The following is a 25,020-nucleotide window of genomic DNA, read 5'->3' as shown; positions in this document are numbered from 1 at the left end:
CCTTCAGTTATAGAATACATTTTATTATGTGACAATAGTTGCCAGTAGGATTTATTTCCTTTGATGGGATTCTGCTTTTCCTTGTTAATTTAAATCTGTATTTTCTAGTGCTGATTCCAGGTCTGTGTGAATTTTTAAAATGTTACCATTAATCTTCTGGACCCAGTGGCCACATATAATGAAGATGGCTCTGCCCAGGCAGCAGCGAGACCTGCTGTCCTCTCTGACAGTCAAAGGGCTGCATCAAGGGGACGACAGGCAAGGCAGAGGCAGACTCGTGGTTAGAGACAGACATCATTTTTATCCCTCTACTCCATTAAAAAAAAAAAAAAAAACTCTGAGGCATGAAATTACAACTCCCATTCTACCCTCTGGGGCTGCAGGTTTGTATTAAATAAATCTTCTAAAAACCACCTTCTGGGGCAGCAGTTTCAATCTGCGGTCTGGGGACCTCTGGGGGTCCCTAAGACTCTTTCAGGGAGTCTGCAAGGTCACAACTACTTTCATAATAATACTAAGACTTCAGTTGCCTTTTTTATTTCCATTCTTTTACAAGTGTACAGAAGAATTTTCCAGAGGCCACATGATGGGGAATGATATCGCTCTGTTTTCTGCTTGCATATTCTGTGTTTTACATTTTTCTCAATTCTAACTAATTTCTGATATAGTAGTAAATATAGATAAACATAACCTTCATAAAAAAATACTCTTTGGAGTCCTCAATAATTTTTAAGAAAAGTCCTGACACCCAAAAGTTTGAAAACTGCTCTTCTAAAAAAAAAAAATCTAGGACATGTAAAATGCGACTCTGCAAAAGACTGAACTGTGAAGTTCGTGGGATGAAGCTAAGAGCAGTAAGACAAAATGTGTTTGTCTCAACCATATTTTTAGTTAATAATTTTAAAAAAGGTACCTATGAAAAAAACCAATAGATTAATAAACTGTCACAAGTGGAAGAAATATAAAAATGGCATTCATTTGGTTAGGCCAGGCTATTTTTAAGAATTTAGTTCAAGAATATAGTAGTCTAAGACTTGTGAAAGTTTTTGCTTTTACCTATTATTCATTTACCTGAACTCACACAAGGGCAAATGGGAGAAGTGTAATAACTGACAATATGTACAAAGGAAGAAAGACCAGAGCAGGAATATATATATATAAAATGACCCAGAGAGTCACAGAATTGTTCTAGAGAAAAGGAAAGGGAAGGGGTAAAATTAATAAGTCCAGAAGGGATAGGATTTTATACTTTTTATTTAAATGAGTCTTGATTTAAAATGTATAGCATAACTGCTGTCAATAAGTTGTACACCTGTAAAAATATGAATTGGCAAAAAAAGTGTGATAGATATATTACAATGACAAAAAAAAAAATATCAGCTGAGGCTGCTTATATACAACCAACACCTAATGGGATTTGGTTCCTTAGTTTGGAGGTTTAGAGTCATGGTTTCATGGGACATCTCAGTTAAATGGCCTAATAATGTATTCAGTGCTTCCATTCTACCTCCTACTTTGTTGTATAGTGCCTAGGTCTTAAAAGCTTGCAAACAGCCAAGGCACAACAGTTGGTCTCTATTCACCCAGAATAACAGAGGAAGGAGAGTCAGGAATAGGAGGAGGAAATGGAATGTGTGTCTAATTGCCTCCATGAACAATTGCCTCCTTTGCCCTGAGACAAGAACTGGATGGAGCTTGGCTACCATTACTGGATATTTTGATCAAAGATTCCATAGGAGAGTCCTGAAATTGAGAACAGAATTTCAAATTCTTATGGACTCCAGGCTTTCTGGAGCTATGGAAGGTAGATGAACGCCTGAAACTATTGCCCTGAGATCATCTTGGAACCTTGAACCAAAAATATTCCCTGAAATCTTAAAACCAAAAAACAGTTTAGCTTAACTAGTGAAAAAAAGGTCTGCCTTGAGCATTATGCTCTTTTAAGAACTATCTATATAGGATCAAATTGACAACTTGAAAGACTGGATGGAAACCTCAGGGGGCAGTGCGTTTATGCTAATGAGGGAGGAACAACTCAGAAAAGGAAGATGAGAATGGTTGCATGCCTCTAATGTAATCAATGTCACTAAACTGTACATGTAGAAACTGTTGAATTGGTGTATGTTTTGTTGCATATATTTTTGACGACAACAAAATATATAAAATTTAAATAGGAAAACAACAGCATAGCATGATAGGAAAGTAACACCTGCCTAGATAAGCCAGCTAATGAAGAAGAATCAGGTATCTGGCTGTGGTGGCTCTGGATCAGTTCCTGGTGCACACTCCACCACAAAGTTCCCCCCACAACATTCAGATCCCTTTTCTTAACTGGCAGCGGTGAAACACTTAGAGAACACAAAATTTTTATTTGGGAGGCAAAGTAAGTGAGAACGAGATTACTCTAGATATTTAAACAGTATATTCCAAACACAAGGAGGAATGGCATTTGCTTATTCACTCTTTTCTTTCACGGGTATAAAGAATCAATGTTTTAAGACTAGAAAAATTCAAATTAGGAGTATGACACATGCCCTAAAAAGAAACTGGGACTGTATGAACTGTAGGGCCAGTAATGGCTGTAGCCAGGATCCTGGCAGTGAGGTTCTACAAGAAACTAATGAGAACAGGGAACTGTAATGAAGATTCAGAATATAATCTACTAAGTAATGGCACCCAAACGAGAGGAGGGGAGGAGAAGGGTAATTCATCTTGTCTTCTGGCCAACACCCAATTTAGAAATATATATCTTCATGTGGGCCTATAAAAAATATTATAGAAGATAAAAAGAGCATTACCTGGAAGGTTCTGCAGAGCCAATCTCTGAAAAAAAATTCTGTAGGATGTAGAAAAAGTTATCTGTATTAGAAACAAGGCAGAAATTAAAAAAAATGAAAAACTGAATCAGTAATATCGTGGATAAACCCCAAAGGATTTTCCAGAATGCGGAAAAAGAAAAAACATAGAGATGATAATAATGAGGAAAAATATGATAAATATGGAGAACAAAGACTAACCTAAATATTCTAGGTGTTAGGAAGAAATCAGAACTAAAAGAGAAGTAACAATCAAAAACAAAGTTTAAAGCTTTCCTGGTTGGAAAAACAAACAAACAAACAAACTTAGATATAGAAGATGATAGGCTCCAACGTTATAAGCAAAGTCAATAAAGACACCCACTGCTAAATAAATCCTGATTTCAAGACTTAATTTAAAGGTATAGTAATCAAGGCAGTGTGATATTGGCATATAGACTTACAGATCAATGGAATGGAAAAGAGAGTCTAGAAAGAGATCCATACATACATGTCAACTGATTTTTCAACAAAGTGCCAAGATAACCCATTGAGGAAAGGTAATCTCAACAAACAGTGCTGGAATAATGGATAGTCAAATGCAAAAAAAATGAACTTTGATCCTTACCTCACATCACATATAAAAATATTAATATGAAATGGATTAAACTAAAACTATAAAACTTCTAGAAGAAAATCTTTGTGACTTTGGGCTTGGCAAAGGTTCTTAAATGGGGTATAAAAAGCAAAAGTACATAAGAAAAAAATCAATAAATTGAACATCAAAATTTAAAACTCTGGTTCTTCACAGGATGCTGTTATAAAACGAAAAGGTAAGCCACAGATCGGAAGAAAATATTTACAAAACATATATCCCGCTTATATCTAGGACATATAAAGAACTCTTACAACTTAATTGGATTGTTTGAAGACAAACAAATTTAAAAAATGGCCAACTGATTTGAACAGACAGGTCACTAAAGAAAATATATGAATAGCAATCAGCACATGAAAAGATCTTCAAAAGCATTAGTTATTACGGAAATGCAAATTAAAACCACAATGAAATACCACTACACGTCTTCTAGAATGGATACAATTAAATACACTGACCATACCAAGCGTTGGCAAGGATGCAGAACAACTGGAACTCTTACACACTGCTGGTGGGAATGTAAAATGGTACAACCACTTCGGAAAACAGTTTGAAGTTTCATAAAAGGTTAAACATACACGTACCATACAACCAGATAGTACACTCAAAATCTTTACCTAAGAGAAATGAAAGCATATGTCTACACAAAGATCTATACACAAATGTATTAGCAGCCTTATTTGTAATTTATAAAAAAAAAAAGGAAAACAACCTAAACGTTTGTTAACAGGTGACTGGATAAACAAATTGTGGTATACCCATATAATGGAATACTATTCAACAATAAAAAGGAACAAATTTCTTAATAAGCACACACATACACACACAAAAAAAACCCAAATTCGTCGCCATCGAGTCAAGTCCGACTCATAGTGACCCTGTAGAACAGAGTAGGACTGTCCCATAGAGTTTTCAAGGAGTGGCTGGTGGAGTTGAACTGCTGATACTCGGTTAGCAACCAAACTCTTAACCACAGCCCCACCAGGCCTCTTTGGTACACATAACAGGGATAAATCTCAAGACAATTATGCTGAGTAAAACGAGCAAGATGAAAGAGAGTATACATGGTGTGATTCCATCTATGTAAAATTCTGGAAACAGCAAACTAATTTGTAGGAATAGAAAACAGATCAGTGGTGGCCTGGGGAGGGAGGTGTCTATTACAAAGAAGCACAAGGCACCTTTTCAGGGCGGTGGATATATTTACGATTTTGATTTTGGCGATGGTGTCACAGGTATATATATATATATATATATATATATATATATATATATATATATATATATACATACGCCAAAACTCATCAAATTATACACTTTAAATATGTACAGTTTACTGTATGTCAATTATACTTTTTTAAAGTTGGGTGGGGGGAACCTTTCCTGATTAAAAAAAAAAAAAGGCCTAAATATAAAAGCCAATAGGGTTCACAGCATTCTAGAAAAAAGGCAATGAAAAGAGATCTGCAGCTAGGTAATTCTTGGCAAATACTGATGGTGACTTCAGGCTTTTCCTCTATTATACAAATTGCATGAAGACAATAGAGCCACAGAGTTTTAATGGGGGGAAAGGTTGTGAGTGAGGAATCTTTTACTCCTTCACATTGTTTTTTATGTGTGAAGACAACAGTAACAAAAAAGATTGCTCATGCCCCTTTTTCTAAAAGAAATACATTAAAACACGCTCCAGATGATTTAAAATTAAGATTCGAGAATGGGGAAGCAATGGAACAAAAGAGCCAGCATTTATTCTTAATCTAGCTTGAGAAATAATCTGAGATGTAGAAAATAACTTATTTAAGAAGACAAAACCAGTAACGTTAGCTGACATTTGTGCAGGGGTTACCTTGTGCTGAGGACAGGGCTTGGCCCTTACATGCGTTAGCTCATTTAATCCCCATCCTGATCCTACAAGTAGGTGCTGATATCATCCTATTTGAAAAATGGGTCTCAGAGAGGCTCAGCAACTTGCCTGAGGGGGCACAGCTTGTATTGGAACACAGAGTTTACCGGAGCTTAGATTTGAACCCTGATCAAGCCAATTACTAAATTCATGCTTTTAATCATTATGCTCTACTCAAAAACCGGAAATAACATTATTAAAAGTCATGTTATATGGACATAAAATGATAGCTACGGGTGTTTTTTGTGGGGGGAGGGAAATAGGAAAATCCTTACGATGTGATGGTGAGTGAGCTGCACAGGCTGCAAAACTGTGTGCAATGTGTGAACTCCGCTGCTGAAAGAAAAAACAGGCAACTGAACCCTTTGCAGTGCTTGTGGTAGCAACAAACTGGGAAAAGCCTTCATGACCATCATTAAGAGGAGTCTAGATAAAATATGGAATGTTCACGTATTACTAAATTAGGATAGAGTAAGTAGAAGGAACACGCTCCACACTTTTATGTTAATATGGCCAAATCTCAAAGACATGGTTGTTGAGTTAAAAAAGATAAAAAAAAAAAAAAGCTTGTAGAATGACAGATACATAAAACAGGCACACAAAACAATATATACCTATGAGTACAAATACACATATGTGAAAGTACAAAAATGGACCTGGAAAGATAGACCCATCACAGCAGTGGTGGCCCTGGGCTGGGACTAGCAATGGTGCTTACGGTGTTGACAACAGTAGTCTCTGAGGTGAGAGTGTGGGTTTTTCCCCCCCTTGCTTTTTCAGATATTTTTTAATATTATCTTTTTTTCCAAGGAAAAATTATCTTTCTTTTTATCAGGAAAAAAAATGTTAAAAATCAGGAGAAAAATAATTTTCAAAGTTACTGGGAGTATTAGAAGAAATAATGTATATAAAAGCACCTAGCATAGTATTTCGTGGTAAAGAAACATCTTGTTTTCTACATAATGTGTCTTCTGGTGGACAAGGACCAAAGGTAATGTGGAAAGGGAAGTCAATGGTGTTAAGGGGGTGGGGAGGGGAAACGAATATGCAAAAGCAACAATAATTGAGTTAGGAGATAAGAGGGAGAAAGGAATAGAGCAAATGGGTAAATGAAATTCCATTTTCTTCCTGCAAAACACCATTGGGAAGAAGTCATCTGTGACACACAGCTTCTGTGCCAGGTGTAAGGACGTGCTTAATGAATGCCATTTAATGAAGAAAAAGGCTCTTATAAAACACCTGGCACAAGCAGGGTGAGGGAGTCACAGGGAAGGGGACCTTCGCTGCACCTGCTGGCATTTTAATAAGCACCTTCTAGAGCATTCGCTCTCCAAGGCTGGTCAACGGTGTCAGAAAGAGGTCCCTGACCATTGCGCATACTTGCTGACAGTTTGGGGAATCTTATTTCTTAAGGACCATATGCTCAGGTATTGGAGCATCCTGGAAGGTAATTAAAATAAATCATTTTCAGCTGGAAGGGCCTGACTAGCACCAGCACCCTCCTCAATGACTTCACAGCCAGGATTCCTGATCTAGGTCCCCTGTGCTTTCAAGCTGAGATACTGAGTTACGATTAAGGTCTGTGAAGACCAGAGATGCAAAAAAAGTATTGTAATTTTTCCTTGCAAATTAGCTCCACTAAAACATAAAGTCGGTTATTTTAACGACTCTAGGCCTTACATATTTTCAGGCATGGTGATTTTTTTTTTTCATTGATTTTGGAGCCAATCTCAGAGAGAAACCACCATGTACAATATTTACTACCATTTCTGACAGTCACATGAGACTCATTTTGTTTTGTATTTGACACCAGCAAAGACATGTGAGGTTTTACAAAACCTGAAATGGACCTATTTCCTATACAATGATATTCACTATCTGATAAACTTTCATTACCCAGGCCTGAAAACTTAATTCCAAATATACCCGATGAACATGATCCCATCCAAGGAGGAATGGACCATGGTATCAACAGGCATACAGGGCTGCTGTAATTAGTATGTTGCAACTGACATAGTTCATCAATTTTTAATTGTGATCTTACTATATGCCAAGCCCTGTGTTTGGCCCCGAGATAGATTTAAAAAACAAACAAACAAACAAACAAAAAAAAACGAGACTCAGATTTTCTCCTTTAGGAATTTATTGACAAGTAAATTGAAACACATGCTATAAATCCCCTACATTGCAAAGCAAAAAGCTCTAAATAACATAAGTATGCAAAATGATAAGGTTATATGCCTCAATTTTATAACAACGGGATGAAAAATAAAAACACCTCAAAGTAGCAAACATCTGCTGAGACCCTACCAAGTGCCAGGCATTCCACTACGCCCTGTGAAGTATCCTGGGACATAGGACCAAAGAGGAAAGAATGCAGTAAGGGAGAAAAGGCCTGAGCAATAAACCAATAATTCAAGAGACACGACATGACACAAGAGATGTGACAAAGCAAGATACAGGTAACAAAAGCTCCAAGAATCAGAAAGAGGGGAGATCACCTGACTCAGATGGTCAGGAGTGGCTTTCTAAAGGAGAAGGGCATTGAAGGCTTTGTTTCTGTAATTACCTATGACTATGACCACTTACTTAGCATTTGCACTATTCTTCAGGCTTCACATTCATCCCTAATCTTCACAACCCAGCAAGGTATTATTCTATAGATGAGGGAAAAGAGGTTCAGAGAGGTTAAAGAGCTTGCCCGAGGTCACGCAGCTAAAGAAAATGCTAGAGCTAGGAGTTGAGTTCATGCTCTTTCCATAATGCTATCTGTGCTGCTTTGGAAACTTTGGTGGCGTAGTGGTTAAGAGCTACAGCTGCTAACCAAAAACGTCAGCAGTTCGAATCCACCAGGTACTCCCTGGAAATTCTACGGGGCAGTTGTACTCTGTCCTATAGGGTCGCTATGAGTTGGAATCGACTGCATGGCAAGGGGTTTGGTTTTTTGGTTTATGCTGTTTTCATAAGACAACGCAAGGCACAAAGCAGGGCTTCAAACTGGTTTGTTCCAGTTTGAATCCCTGCTGAGATTTGCATTTCTAACAAGTTCCTATTAAAGCTGCTGGTTAGGGACCAATTCTGAGAACCACTAGTAGAGCAGCGGTTCTCAAAATTTATTATACATAAGAATCCCCTGAGATCTTGTTAAAAAGTAGATTCTGATTCAGTATATCTACGGTAGGAATGCAAATTCTCGGCAGGGGGGCTCTAACTAGAACAAACCGGTTCGAAGCCCTGTAACAAAGTAAGTATAAATGCAGATCTGTTCATTTTCCATTCAAACAACCCATTTGCCATAATCAATATAACTTCAGCCTACCAACCTGACTATATAACGAGTTTTTCTCATGGGCAACACCCACACACACCAAATCACTCTGCATTGGACAAGGGAAAAAAAGCTGCCACTAGAAAACTAAGGAAATCACAATTCCAAACTCCCCAAGTTCCTAAATGCATAGCTTCAAAGTACGTGCAGCATATGGCAAATCAATTATGAGTTTAAATCTTAAAACAAAAACATGGCAAGTGCGCAACAGAAATAATCAAGAACAACAGTTCGGTTTAGATTACAGCGGGCCACTAGAGTTTCGAATACAATTAATCATCATTCCAGGCAATGGGAAGCCATATTGACACTTACTCCTAATTTGAATATTTAATTAGGGTGAAGTTCTTCATCAAATTATCGCAGAACTGGGAGAAAGCCTGGAAGACTTACACGATTACTACCTTAACCCCTTAACAGCTGCTCACCTGTGAGCACAGCAATTCTTGTCCCTGCTCTGCAGGGAGGAAGGTTGCTCCCAGAGTCTTTGATTCTGTGAGAATGTGGAAAGGACTGTTGCTGATAGAAGTTATAGCTGGGACAGAAAGGAGCCAAATGGTGGCAAGAAAAAGGTCTAAGACTAAATTCTGAAATGAATCCTGAACACAGAGAGGTAACATGCAGGAGTACCCACTGTGTGCCAGGCTTGGCACTGTCACATGTTCCCTCATTTAATTCTCACAACTATCCTGCAAAGAAGCTATTCTTAGCCCAATTTTACAGAAAAGGAAACTGAGGCTCAAAGGGATGATATAACTTGCTCAAGGCCACACTGCTTCTGAGTGGTATAAAGAAGGGTTAAGTTACTCATTAAAAACTCACATGCACACACACACACTTACACTCATAAAAAATGATGACAAAGAATACTTAACGACCAAAAAAAAAAAAAAGTATTCAAAGCTGTGTTTTGGAGATATGCTACACTGTGCAAATAAATTGAGAGGGAACTCAACCAGCATTCTGAAATTTAACTCCTTGGATTCAAAACACACCACTGAGCTCCCCAAAATGGCAAGTCACAATGATGCTGCAGCCTGCCTGCTCAGGAGAATGGGGCGAGGGGAGGGCAGTAAAGGTCAAGGAAATGACTGGCCTCTACAGACGACTTGAGACAAGGTGTGGCCGTCCCGGGGCATCCTGCAAAGGTGGGCGCTGCAAAACAGTTCGAGTGTCCAGCAGGCGGGAACAGTCAGCAATAGAACAAGAAAATATTAATCTGTCTTTCTTTAAAAATGGCAATGGCTTACGAATAGCATTTATAACTACACATCAGTTTAGACAAGAGGTAATATCTCCTTAAGGTGCTCTTTTTCACTTTATGAAGACTTCTATTGACGTTTTATATAAGCCATGTGATTTTACATGACCAAACACCAAAAAATTTTCAACATAACCTCTCCAAAGCCCCCACAACAGGACCAAAGGCTGACTTCACACACTGCACTTGGCCGTAGTAGGTCTAGAGATCCTTCTGCTTCCAGAGTCCACTAAAAAAACCCCAAACCCATTGCCGTGAAGTCCATTCTGACTCATAGCAACCTATAGGACAGAGTAGAACTGCCCCATAGAGTTTCCAAGGAGCACCTGGTAGCTTCGAACTGCTGACCTTTTGGTTAGCAGCCATAGCACTTAACCACTACGTCACCAGGGTTTCCCCAGAGTCCACTAAGATGCTAAAAATGAGGGACATCCTGATAGTTTCAGACTAGCAATTTTCTCTTAAAAGCTTGAGATGTGTTCAATTACCCTCTTATGAAAATCGTCAAAGCTCCATTTGCTATGGCCACTTTTAGCAAGAAGCTGATTACCGGACAGAGGGAAAAAGCAGCCCCACGCTGTGCAGCCTCCTCTTCCGCAACCCTGCTCTGCCCCCTGCCTTGGCCGGGCGGCAGGAGGAGACCCAGAATCCATCAGCCCTGCTCTGAGCTTGCTCATTGTGGGAGCAAATGGCATCAGGAACTTTGAAACTTTCCTTTGTACATTACATTAATCTATATAAGAAAATCTCTTTTAATGAGGAGTGATGTAGTTACAAACTCTCCAGAGCCATAATTAGAGCAAACTAATTGAAGTTGTGTTTTGACACACTTTCCAAATTCACGGGTGCCGGATGACATATTCACAACACTGCTGCTGCACAACCATGGCGACGGCAAAATCATTAGGCTAATAACACTTATTTGCATTCTCATCATGCCGGCAGCTTTCCCTTAAATACTGTTCCTACTATTGCTCCTTTACTGTAAGTTTCCACTGAAAGATATTAATAGTAATTATTAGTACTTTAGTGGAATTTCAACGTTAAAGAATAACAACGTCCATTAACATACGTTAATGCCAATTCTTTTTCTTAACCACCATCGGAAGGTTTGGGGGTTCCTTTTCTGTCCCCACCCCACAGCCCAAGGGTGTGGAGATGTGATTTCAGCCTCATGTAGAACAAACTGCTCAGAGTCTGCACCTAATGGGATCTGAAGTCAGGGTTTCTGAAATACTCTGTTTCAAATGTTTGATGAGAAAAATCTTTTTGTTGTTGTTGTTTTGGTTAAAGTACATTAAAATGAAATAGTTAAGGAAAATTTTTTCTAAGCAGTTAAAAAAAATGAACAATTTACAACACAGGCTTTGGTAATAATACTAATGAATTCCAGGAGGACAGGCTTCAAGCACTCTCTGTCGACACCCTCTCGGTGATTAAAGACAGGCGCGGAGTAACTCTCACGTGAGAAGGCGAGTGGGGGTGGGGGCAGTCTTGATCTGTCAATATGGTGGCACTGTTTGCCACCAACAAGGCCAATTTTTTGGATGCTTAACTCAGACACTCACACACAGAGAGGAAGACTCGACAGTTTTAAATAATGGTTATTAATGACTACCTCCTCTAAAGTGACAAAGTACTTCTGAAATTTAGAAATGAGTAAGGTATGAAAAGTGAGCAGTACATGACAGGAAGTGGCAGCGGGCACAGAGTTCCAGCTCACTCTGTTGTGGGAAAAGCGCAGGGCCCTGGAAAACAGTTAAGGTCAGTGTCCCTCCTACTCCCAGGCATTCAGTCCTTCCGCAACGGTGGTGACAACAGGCCTCTCTCCCCCAGGTGTCTTCTAGCAGTTCATGCTGATGACCAAGGGCACATCTTGGCAGTGAAAATCCTTTATAAATCTCCTTGCAGTGAAAAATGTAAACTGTTAGGTGCTCTGGAAGGAGAGATGAGGAGACCCAGCCCCAGCTCTCTCTCTTCCTGTGAGGCATCAGCAAGTCCCCTCCATTGGCCATTCACTGAAACCTGGGGCTGGCCTAGACAGTTGCTCATAACCTGGGCTTCTGTAATTGTCTTGGAATTAAGAAAAACAACTACCACATCATCTACCCTTCATAATTCAAGGGAAAATGAGGCAAAATATGGCACTGTCTTAACTGAAAATGCACACTTTTGTTGAATTTCAAACTATTCAAATGAACATTTCAGGATGGCTGTCTAATCTCACTCTTGGAAGTTTTAATTGAGTGAAGAAAATGCTTCCTTAGAAAAATGCCAAAGATTATACTCCTTCTAAAGCTTAGGAGTTTTCACTTTCTTAAGTTACAATCCTTGTACCAATCTGCTATTTTTCAAGTCGCCGATTACTTAAAAAGGAAAAAAAAAAAAAAAAGGAAACTAACTTTCATAGCTGCAGCAATGCTCCAAATCATGGTATTTATTCACTACATTTAAGTTTTATTACACTTGAACCCTGCAATGCCAAAACACCTACCTCCCATATAAAAGAAATGAAGTAAAAAGCAAAGTCTGGGACCTAGGGCACCACACTTCCATTCCAGATGATCTAGTCTAATCTTATAAACTGAAATATTTAAAGAGTCTCTAAACCTCACTGACCTTACTTTCAAAAACAAGGAACATATGGGCACTGCTAGCTTTTCATCTCCTTCCAGCCTACTAAAATATCCGCTTTTCCAAAATCCAAGAGTAGCGGGGCTGCCAAACTCAGATTCATAAAAGGCTATGTGCGTGAGAATGCAGGGCGGAAAATGAATGGCTCTGCGCTGAGAAACAACAAACCCACTGACAAAGAACCAAAGGCAGCATTTTTTGCCTTCTTGCCCAATCAATCTCAAAAGCTGTGGAAAACAATTTGTTTAGCAAAATGCAGCAATGACGAATACGGAGGTGAAATGTGGACCATGGTGGGGAACAGTTCATGGCTGTATTTGGTCCCACCCAAGGCCACGCCGGCTGGCTGCAGGAAACACTGAGGTAAAGAGTTCTAAAATTCTGGAGGCCCCAAGCCTTCTTGAAGGCAGGCAGGACATGATGCTGACACCTGGGCTCAAATTCTGGGTCCTCTAAACCATTTGTCCTAACTCTCTGCCCTCAAGGAAGTCATGGTCTCTTCAGGCTTCGATATTCTCATCTGTTCAAATGAGAACACGATCATTCATTCACCTCATGGCATGGTTATAAAGATTAAAACAATGTATATAAAGTGTTTATATGATGCCTGGCACCAGATGCTAAAAAAATTGTAGCTGAAATAACAATGATGATGATGATGATTGTGGTTATTCTAATAATAACAATTATTATCAACAAAACAATTATTATTAACAAATATTATTACCCAACTAGAAATAAAATATCCGCTACTCAAGAAGGATATTCAAGTTCAATTCTACCCTATCCCCATTCAAAAACCCTGTCCAAATAAACTCAAAAAGGCCTTTTAAAAGTTAATGCAAGCAAAGGATTTTATTAAATATCCAAATTAATAATTGAAACCCTGCCTTGAAATAGAACAGCACAGAGTAGGGTGCAGTGAAATCCCAGGAAATATCGCTGGCTTAACTCCCATTTTTACTTTGTTTAGTGACTAGATTTACACTGAAAGACCTAGATGAGCTATTCCATAGAGATCCCTCCAAATAGACTGTCAGCTTCCACTCTGATAAAAGGTAAAATATCCTCCTTTAAATGGTCTGGTTCACAAAACCAACCCTAAAGTGAACTGATAAATCTGTTCTGACACACAGAAAACTATTTTCATAATCCTGAAAAAGGCCTTTCACCAAACCCCACGGCTTAAGCCAACTGCACAAAGAGCCCTCATACACTTGAGAACCAGGCATAGTAGGAAATAATTTCACATTTATAACTCTGCTTCTCAAGACCACAAAAAAAAAAAAGCACACATAACCATCATAACCACCAAGAAAAATAAGATACTCACAAAGTCACAATTACAAAGATAACACATTTACAAGCAGCAAATACCTTGTCAAAATCTGATGTGTGAGAGTAAAAAGAAAGAAGGCCCGCTCAGAGGTGGAAGCTGTATTGACTAATAGTCAATTCTTCATTAAATAGAAGCTCTGACTTCCCAAGAAGCCATATTAAAAATTAATATCAAAAAGTGTACTGCTCAGCCTAAACTCATCATTCATATCTAACAATACCAAACTGCATTCTAATGAAATTTTGCCTTCAAAATTACTCTGACACCAGAACTAAGTTTGATTCTGTGACAGAAGCAGTCACAGATCTGTTCAAAAGCATTTTGAAGATATTCAAATAACCTCACTCCGTAGGTCTCTTTCACACCACCCTCATAATCACCAGAATAAATCAAACTGCTGGTAACCCTGCTTAATCGGCAGCTTTGAAGCCATTCGAGGAGATCTGTGATGCTGGGACTCTCTCATGTATGGCCTCCACATGTTTTCCTCAGCCATTATCTACAACTCAAGTGGACTGGACTCCAGCCAACGTTTGCATGTCTCCCTGAAAGAGTGTGAACGCTGACTGGGCGGCTTCCGAACAGAAGAACCTCTAGAAAACAACCCGCTCCCTTATCACCCATCACTCCCCCACCCACACATGCTCACTCTGGGAAGTCGTTCTCTGTTAAGCTGCTGGTCAGGGGCATGTGAAGACAGCTGGGCTTCCTGGGTGGGCTGTGTCCCTAATGAAATGCCCCACAACCAGTGACCCTGTGACCACGAACATACCTCTGCAAGCTGAAGACAGCTTGTCCATAACTAGAAAGCAGAGGTCTGAATGCTACGTGTTCACTAAGCAGTTTCTGAGTGGCTACTATTTAGCAGTTTAGAGCAAGGGCTCTGGAATCAGGCCATTTGAGTTCAAATCCTAGCTCAGACACTTACTAGGTGTGTGAACTTGGGCAAGTAATTTAACCTCCTTGATCTCAGTTTATTCATCTTATAATGGGAATGATAATAGTACCTGACTCACCCACCCCAGAAAAAACAAACCTGCTGCCGTCGAGTTGATCCCGACTCATAGAGACCCAATAGGACAGAGTAGAACTGCACCATAGGGTTTTCAAGGAGCGCCTGGTGAATTCAAACCGCCACCTTTTTGGTTAGCAGCCATAACGCTTAACCACTACGCCACCAGCGTTTCCACCCAACTCACAGAGCTGTGTTATTAGGACTAAAAGAGTTACTATTTGGAAAGCACTTGGAACAGTGACTGGCATCTAGTAAATGTGATGCAAGTCTCTGTCAGATAGTAGGATGGATGGAAGAATGACCGATAATGCATGATTCCTGGTCCTATGCACCTAAACCAACTCACTTTATACATGCAATAAATATTTTCTGGGTGCCTACCATGTGCCAGGCATCTGGAATTCAGAGGTCCTTGCCATCTTTGGGCCACATGTTTTTCACTGAACATTAACTGTATCAAATGAGATGACACAGTTGAACATACTTGCTAACTTTCAATACACAGTGTGGCAATGGTATCATCATTCTTATTTCTTTGTAACTAGCCTTTTCTGAGGCTCTAAAAGAGAAAAAGAATACATGAGAATCCTTGTTATCAACAAGACAGCAAATCTAGTCAGTATGACCAAACATAGTGCATGTAGCAAAGACAGGGAAATATGAAATGCCAAACTGTACAGTGCAGGCAACTGGAGGAGAGGCAGAGGGTAAACCAACAGGGGCTGGGCTTTCTAGAAGAGGTGAGGGCTGCAACAGGTCTGGAGGGTGTACAGAACCAATCCTTAGCATTTTGGACTCCAGTCGAACTCTTTCAGATGGGAGGGGGTTGGCATGAGATGAGATGCCCAGAGATGCTTTTGGAATGAGAAGGACATTCAGGGGCCATGAGGAAACTCGCTAATTAAGCAGAGGATCAGATGATGTGGGGAGCAAGTCAGATAACAGAAAGCTAGTGATGGTTTCAGACTGAGGAAAGAACGTGTGCCTGTCTGAAAACATCAGTGGGATGGCAGGCAACCTAGGGCTTTAAAGTTTTATACAAAGAACATCAGCATGGGTGTTTAAATGAAACAGTTCCTGAGCCCCAGAAAGCCCAGACCCTAATCTAACTTTGATGTAGTGCTCAGGTCCTACCCCTCCCGAGGGTTCTTCTCTGAGATGCCCTCTGGTTGTTGGTACTTCGACTGGAGTGGGTGGATTGTAGCACTGGCAGAGTGGGGATAATTCAAATGCATGGTGCTAATGCTTGTCAACCCACTCAGGCTGCTTCCTGTGCAAAAAAATATGCATTACAGTCTTCATCTTAAAAAAGGAGTGTCACTTCAAGGACAGATATGAAAATGTGTGTCCCATCTTCAGAGTTCAACAACAATAACAGCAACAACAAAATGTATGTGGTTTTAGCATGACGAAAAAGGAAATCAAATTATTCTAAATAAAGCCAGGCCCATAGTTATGGCTGGACATGACCTGCAGAGTCTTCAAGGTCCCACAGGTAATAGCCAGAAGAGCAAGACCTGAGCCCTCTTTTCCCAGAACATCAAACCTAAACCATCTCATCACTATGGAAGTGAACCTCAAAATCGGTCACGATTATGGAAACAGAGTTCAAAATCCATGTCACAATTTGTTCATATTTTGGGGGAAAAAAAGGATCATGGGAATCAGCCCTGCAGGACACAGCACTTCTTACAGATGATGAACCATATATTAACTCACAGCTTTCAACTCTAAAAATAGAATTCCCTCTAGCCCTCTGGGCTTCTCCCAAACACTGACCTCCTTGTTTTTCTGTGGGTGCCGGGGCTAAGCCTTCTCCTATTTATTAATCACTGAGTAGAAAGTGCTGGGCCTTCTCACAGGCCAATGCCTCCAGCAACAAACCTTACTCAGAGTGAGAGGCAAACAGCTGAAAGGGAAAAGGAAAATTCAGCCTCCCGGATCAGGGTGCTTCTGGGCTCTCATTCAAGTCCTGCAACAACAGGGCAGGTGACAGATGCAATCTGTGTTACAAAGACCATCTTATAATTGAAAACTGACAGAAGGCAGCCTGAGGACTTAGGGCTGTCAGTGTAGACAAGAGGACTCTAGCTGGTGACGTAAGGCTCCATCCCCTATTTCTGACTTATTCTGTGAGTTGATCAAGAAGCAGCAGAGCTGATTCTCTGGCTGGCAGGAAGGTGGGGTCAGGGAGGCCAGGAGGGAACAGGGTACCTGTGGGCTTCTGACAATGGCTGTGATGGGGGACAAGCTTGGGTGCATATGACCACTGCATCACAATTTTTCTCTCCTTTAGGAAGAGCTATTAACCTTTTAGATGACAGCCCTGGGATCAGAGTGACGGAACAATTTTTGAGGTCAGCAAGGATCTATGTTCTCAAAACCTGACATCGACATGCAAAAGTTGTGACTGAATCCTGGTGTCCCTGAGAGGAAGACTAAATGCATGTGACAGATCTTCTGCAATCAAAATGCCCCATTTCCCAGAGTATCTGTCACAGATTGATAACATCCACGCAAAAAGTTAAGTACAATTATGTCTGTCACTAGGAAACATACTTCGGAACCTGTGACTGACAATTTGCTGGAAGCTGACAAATCACCGGAAGATTACTGAACAATTCTGAGGAGCACCACACCACCTTATAAGGGAAGCTCAAGGTCCCTGACTGACACCTGGAAGAGCTCCTGGGAGGCTGCACCTCGCAGGCAGAAGTTGCTGGTCAGGACTCCCCAGCTGGGAAAGGAGCAGTGTGCTCTGTGGCTCTGGGTGGGAAGACACACTTCCTCCCAGGGGAAGGTCAGTATCAGTGAAGGGTCATAGGATATGCCCATGTGCCCATGGCCTGAGGTCTGTGGGAGGAACTCTGGGTGGCAGCTTCTCCTTTGGGACCACGATGCACACAACTCAACATCTCAGACTGATGAAAAGGGCAGAGTGTAGCCATGGAGCCTCATGTCCCAGATTTTCTAGGACTGCCCTAGCCCAGTGTGCACATAAACATGAATGTCTTGTCTTCTGGAGCTCCCATCCCCCTACATCCCTACCACCCCTCCTCTCCACCGCTGAAACATTTCTACTTTCTCTTCTGCATACTAGCCATTTAAATATCTGAAGCTAGCTACCTTGACTCTACTCAGGTGAAAACTCAGTGATTCTACACACTCATATTCAGCACACAAGGTGGTGCTCGGCAGTGGACGTGACTCTCCCAGTGTACCTGACAGGTGCAGAACACCATTTCATGGGCACGCCCCGCTGTTCATACCAGGCTGCATTGAACATAACCTAACTTACAACCATCCCCATCATTTCACACAAACCTCTGCTGAGCCAGAGCTCCTCAGTTGGGTTCTCATGCAATCGACTTCTTGTACCCCAGTGGGGCCCCTTCCGGGTACACCCACCACCTTTCATCTCTTGGTTCCAGCTGGCTATTCTAGCCTGTGGAGGAGATGCAGAGTATTGATTCTGTCACTCAGCACTTCAGCTGTCCCTAATGACTCTGTGTCATCTGCAAATTTGATAAGCATGCCTCTGATGTCTTTATCAAGCTAATGATTCCACTGTTCAGCAAGCCAGGGCTAACAGTCCACCAGGGCCTCTTTCTGGGGTGACACAGAACCATCCATCCGTCCACACTCGTGGGGTACTGGTGCTCAGTCAGTTGTGAATCTACCTGCCTTCCAGAGCTTTTCCAAACCTTTGCTATGGCAGCAGCAGGACCTTTCCTTCTCAGCAGGCTCATATGTGAGACCCAGCGTGAGAGAGGAGTGAAGGGCTGCTCTGGCTGAAGCCAGGAAGGGGCTTTCTCTACCTCCACCTCTGCCCCTGGCAGCTCCACAGCATAGGATCAGCAAACCCTGATGACCAACCCTGCAGTCTGCTCGCACAAGGCTGGCGTATAAAGCCGAGGCCAGCCCGGAGAGAGATGAGCGGATGGGATGGTGCCTCAGCTACCAGGCCAGCCCCACCCTGCTGATGGAGGTTCAGGCCAGGCCCTCGGAGGGGCTGTGCATGAAGCTGATGGGCAGAGGATGGAGGGGCATCGCAGCCCCCTACCCAGATGGAACGCGGAGGCTCCAGGCTCCTGGAAGCAGTGGCAAGCCCTTCTTCACTTAGAAACCGCCAAGGGATGTGCGTGAGATGTATGTGTGCGAGGTAAAGATTCATCGTGAGGAGAAAGGGCTCCCCCAGATCTTATCCTGCCTTCTGTCACGAACCGCTCCCAACACTGTGTCCAACTCACCAGTTATGGCCGAGGGGGATTGGCCCACTCTGAAAGGACACCACATCCAGCTCTACCACAAGCATTTTCAAGGAGAAATATCAGGAAGGAAACAGGCAGAAAGTACTTGCTCTTAGCTCTGGGCCTCTGGCAAGAGAAAGCAGTTCTGCTAGGTCTGTGAGGTCCTCAGGTAATGACCCATCTGCTCTCAAAAGGTTCACCAAATGCCCCTTTTGTCTGAAATAAAGCTGGAAATAAGACCTCTCCAAAAAAATGGCAGGGAATTTTTTGAAAAATGTGTGACAACATACGTAATGGAGGCAGGATACAACTTTTTAGCTTTTGAGATGGAAGTTAAGAGAAGGCAGGCAATATCTGCTATTGGCCCTTCTCCTGTGCCTTCCCAGTCCTGAGAATTTGCAGGGAATGTGGCTTGCTGCCAACTGCTCAGAAACCAGCACCCCATTGCTCCCAGCCACTTCCAAGTTTGGTCAGTAGAGGGCGCTGGATCACTATACTCCCACTCTAGCCTTGGTGTTAGCAACTTGATCTCTACGTCCACAGAGACCACATTTTAGGAAGTATTTCATATGCTTATGGTTTAACATTACATAGGAAAAAAAACCCCAGCAGAACACAAACCTACTATTACACAATATAATATCACCTACATAAGAAACATTGCATTGGTGATTTAGTAGGAGAATCCTCGCCTTCCACGCAGGAGACCCTGGGTTGACCCCAGACAATCCACCTCATGAGCAGCCACCACCCTCTATCAGTGGAGGCTTGTGTACTGCTATGATGCTGAACAGGTTTCAGTGGAGCTTCCAGCCTAAGACAGCCTAGGAAGAAAGCCTTGGCAATCTACTTCCAAAAATCAGTCAATAAAAGCCCTGTGGATCACAATGGTCCAATCTGCAACTGGTCATGAAGATTGGGGTCGCCATGAGTTGGGGGCTGATTCAAAGGCAGTTAACAACAACAACAATATAAAAAGTCTACAGAAAAAAGACTTGAAGGAAACACAACATGACGTTATGAATATTTGCTCACTGGAGATGGAATTTCTACCTTTTCATTATTTTCTACATTCTGTGAATCTCCTACAAGCTTGAATCACTCTCATAATCAAAAAGACCCACAGGGTGCTCGGGGACTCGGGAGTAATCTGGAGTGGCTGAGGCACGGGGTCCTCAGCTGTTTGAGAAGCCTTCGTTGCAAAGTGAATACATGCCTGGATCTAGGCTGAGTGCTGCAGAGACAACAGGGGGCATGACACGGTCCCTTCCTTCAAGGAGTCCTGTGTCTGGGAGAAGAGCCAGACACAGAGATGACCACAGCACAATGTGAATCATAATGACAGAGTTGTGCTCAGAGAGGAGAGTCCAGGATAAACACAGCTCCAAGGGCTTCAGGGGAGGCTTCCTAGAAGACAGGTCACTGAGCTGAAAGCTAAGGGCTGGATAGGAGTGAGTCAGGCAGGTGTGCAGGGCACATTTGATGCACAAGTATCAACAGGAGCAAGGGCACAGAAACACGAAACAGAAAAGGGAGAGGAGGCTACCACCAGTTCAGCTACGGCCTAATGTTTAAGGTTGGAGACTGAGAGAGGAGACGAGAGAAATCAGGGGAGCTGGAAGTCAAGGCCTTGATATGCCTTATTGAGGAGCCTGGCCTTTATTCTACAGGGAATGGGAAGACGTCGAGGGTTTTAAGCAGGGGAGCACCAAGGTCAGATTTGTAGTTGGGCGGAGACAGTTGGATGTGGACAAGACCAGATGGAAGGTTTCTACAATCTACTGGTCAACGGCACTGGGTTACTGGGTGAGAAGACCCTGAAGAGGAGACAGAAGAAAACAGCCCCTCTGAAATGACTGTGTTAGCTTCATGACTCCATGGAGGCTGAGCACTGAGTGGGAGTGGGCTGATGAGACAGAGATCTAAGGGTAACATTTAAAGAGTATGACTTTTCACCAGTCTCAGGAAAATCACACTCACCACAGGACTTCATATTTCAAAAAAGCTTGATTTGCATTTAATCTCTCGAAAGAAAATGACTCTCTTTGGCTGAGAGCAGATGTGGTATGCAGTGCAGTAGACACATTTTCTCATCCAAGCCCTGTATCAACTCTGCAAGTGAAGAGGGTAAGTCTCATTTTGCAGATGAGGTCATGGGCTCAGAGAGGAGGCAGCTCTGAGAAAGGGAGAGCAGGACTTTAGTGAAGGAGTGCCCACCTCCCCTGCCTGTGCTCTGCCCACGACACACCCAGGTGTCACCCAAATAGCCCACACTTGTGGGAAGATGTGTCAGGCTAGAACTGTGACCAAAGTCCCTCTCTGTGCACTGCTGTTTAGTTCCCACCTGAGACTGAACTCATGACTACAGCTTCATCAGCAGCATGACCCATAGGTGGACACAGAAGGCAAGGAAGACGTGCTGTCTGGCCCTGGCAGCAGTGGCAGACGGCCACAGGGAATGGCCACTCTGGCTGCCAGGAGTCGGGGCTGGACATAGATCCCCAGACGAGCCAAACTCTGAGCACTGCCCATGACAAGAGCCGACAGGGAAAGAACACATATTCCAGAGGGCTCAGGGAAGAAGGCGTGACCTCACCCAAGACCACAGAAGTGCCGAGTGGCAGCTTGGTCTTCGAGCTGACAGTGGGGCCACAGTGGAATCCAGCCAACGCACCCTCTTTTACAACCGTTGGCCTCATATGCTCCACAGTCTGCTCCTGACTTCAGCTATGTGCGGCACATGGGCAGTGACCATATTTTCTAAATACAAGGATCTGACAATGCACTAATGTGAATGGGGGCGGGGGGCAAACTATTTGCAACTGGAGGTCTTTTGGAAAACCAGGCCCACTATAGATACTGGGGACCAGGAACACAAGCATCACCATGGGCTTAGCACTAGAGAGAGGGCCATTGGATTCTGTTCCTAGATAGTTTACAGAGACTTGAAGCCTCAAGGAATAAAATATCATACTCATCATTTCACAAATCTCCAATGGGAAATTTGTATAATTAGTCAGAGTTTCATTTAAAAAAAAAAATCTAAGACACTACATAGGAAACCAATACCAAAAAAAACCCCTGAGGAGTGAGGAGCCTTACACAAGTGTGCACACTACCTGTCAACTACCTGCACAGTGAGAGAGGAGAGCTTGAGAAGGACAAGTGGTTTTTACTGGGAAGCATTAACATAACATTCAATTACCCTACTGCATACTGGCTGACTTAACTCAGCCAAATTAGAATACATTTTATATTGACTATTTTGACATTTGTTTTATTTGGCAAGTAAAACAAAACTGATCCAATTTCCTTACAGCCATTGTAAACCAAAAACTATACAAGAGGTTATAAAATACTAAGTCTGACAAACACTTCCTCAGATGTGCTACCCTCCAGTTCTGGCCCTGCTCCACTCGCCTGGTGTTCTCAGGCCCTTTACCTTCAGCTGCAAGTGACCCTCCTCTCACAGCAAGCTTCTGGGGAGATCACTCTCCCTGCCTTACCTGGGAGAACCACTGTTCTTTCTCTTCCCAACAGTATGTTAAAGCCTGCCTTGAGATGGTACCCATTTCTGGCCATTCCAGATCATATGAGGTCAAGAGGGGGCAGCCATAACTACTTAAAGGCAACAAGAATTCTTTCAGATGACCAGGACAGCCAGTCCTCTGCGAAGCTTTCTGGCCTCTCCACTGAGCCCCAACCAGAGCTGACCCCAAGCTCAGGTGATGGACCTGCACTGAACCCAACCATGGGTGATGGGCCTGAGCAGTGTTCTCCAGCACACAGCTGGGACGGCGCTCATGTGCCATGACAAAGAACGAGCAAGGGTGGAACTAAGCTGCGCTCGCACTCCTGAGCACAAGGAGACTCAGCTGCTCACACCTGCGTCCCTGGGAAGCTCATAGCTATTCATACCTTTTCATACCAAAGTGGAACTGAAAGCACTTCTAAAGTTTCCGGTGGTTCCAGGGGTAGTTAACTTTAAAAACCACTTTTTGTTTGTGAAACTGTCATGAGAAAGACCAGATTGTTTTTACAGGGGGATGTCCCCAAGGGCAGAGTCCTCTGAGCGGCAGGCTCATTGTGGCAGTGTCCTTGCGAGTGAGGAGGATGTGAGGAGGGTGCAAAGGATGCTGTGTGAAAGGCACAGAGCAGGGAAAGCCGGTGCAGCGTAAGTCTCTCCTTGTCACCTCTCTGAGGGCAGGGTGTGTGTGTGTGCGGCTGGAGGGGGAGGCACGGGTGGCTGTTGGCCCCGATTCCTGACAGATTCTGCCAATCTCTATACCCCCACAGGGATGTGTTTAGAACCCTCCTCATACATCAATCCCCAAATGACACTGCCTCACCAATTCTTACTTATTTACTTTTTAAATCCCTTTCTCAAACTTAATCCATCACTGCTGTTTGTTCCTTGCCTTCAGGTTTTTACTACTGGTGATGCAGAGGTTCTTATGTACCAGAGGTTCTTTATGACAGGATTCTTTTTACCATCTGCTTTCTACAAAAACGTAGAAACTATTACTGTCTTTATTACGGCTGAAATCAGTTGCGGAGATAAGCCGGTTTTCTTATCCGAGTGCCTTTGTGGAAATAGTCATTAAAACTAACATCTCCTGAAAAAGTCTCACTATTCTCTCATACCCAAAACACCTATTTCTTAAATACTTTGTGGCTCACTGGGAAAAGAAATATGACAATGAACATAATTACTTACCAAACCTCCTGGGTTTCAAATGAGTTGCTGGTTGAGGCAGAGAAGGAATTCCACCTTCGTAAGGCCTGTGATCCCAACTACATGGCTACAAAGCATGTGTCTGTGTGCATGCTAAGGTCTTTGGAATAGCCAATTTTAGATTGTATATTCTGCTATTATAGGGGCCTGCAGAACATGTACAAAATAGAATAGACAACGGCCTGTAAATTCATGCAATACAAAAGTTTCTAACCGAATTTTTTAAAATCTCCTCCACAGATAGGCTACTTATGCAATTGTTCAGCCACACGCTGCAGATACCACGTGGAGGTACTCTAAAATGTTACACAGGGGGACTTCAGACGACATAGCTCTGTCACACGCACAGAGCGCCAATGGCAGGGCCTCACCTGGGAAGGCTAGGGGCTGGGGTGGAAGCAGCTGATGACTGGGAAGGCGTTGTGGGTTGAGATGAGTCATGGTTTCTTGGTACTCTGCCCATTCGATACCAGATCCCCATGTTGTTCAATTCCCTTTAGGAGAAAAGAGAAATCTTTAAGGGGCTGTTTAACATAAAGCATTTCCACGAGTGACAAAGCAAACCAACTCATTTAAAAGAGTCACAGACTCAAAGACCAGGGAATCAATTCTTGCCTGTGCAAGATCAGCTACATTACCTCCCTTTGTACCCTGGCTGTCATGGTTCAGAGTGTAATGTGAGGGTGACTCTCTCAATGAGGCAGGACTTGATGACACAGCCATCTTCTTCACCCACCACAGAGCTTGCCTTCCTACCCTTACTGACATTTCCTTGGTTCTCATTTTTTAAAATTCTTTTTACTTTACCACTTCATTGTAGGTGTTAATGTGGTAATGCACTTCAAATCCTTTGTGTAATTAGGGTGAGGCAGATGTAAAAATGGGCTGACAGACATGTATGCCTGGTTTTTAACCATGAGAAGAATCAGGCCCACTGTACCCTACAGCATGCTCCCGTTTCAGGATCCAAACCAAAAAAAATGAACCCATTGCTACCTGAGTTGACTCTGACTCATATCAGCCTCGTGTGTTACAGAGTAGAACTACTCCATAGTTTTCTTGGCTGTAATCTTTACAAAAGCAGATCACCAGGCCTTTCTTCCAC

At 42.5% G+C, this 25,020-nt stretch overlaps 1 protein-coding gene across 6 annotated transcripts in view; it reads right to left on the bottom strand.

The window, feature by feature from the left end:
- Window positions 1–25,020, bottom strand: part of MVB12B (multivesicular body subunit 12B) — a 188,061-nt gene that overhangs the window by 97,828 nt on the left and 65,213 nt on the right. For all 6 annotated transcript variants that reach the window (XR_007518573.1, XM_049894916.1, XM_049894917.1 and 3 more), the window contains exon 6: window positions 24,287–24,409. Coding sequence is in view for 5 of the 6 variants with exons in the window: in XM_049894916.1 (XP_049750873.1) it covers window positions 24,287–24,409 (123 nt within the window). In the remaining variant the exon portion in view is untranslated. The remainder of the gene's footprint in view (window positions 1–24,286; window positions 24,410–25,020) is intronic.

Source organism: Elephas maximus, chromosome 9, assembly GCF_024166365.1.
Source record: "Elephas maximus indicus isolate mEleMax1 chromosome 9, mEleMax1 primary haplotype, whole genome shotgun sequence".
NCBI classification, from domain to species: domain Eukaryota; kingdom Metazoa; phylum Chordata; class Mammalia; order Proboscidea; family Elephantidae; genus Elephas; species Elephas maximus.
This window is presented reverse-complemented; position numbering and strand designations above follow the sequence as displayed.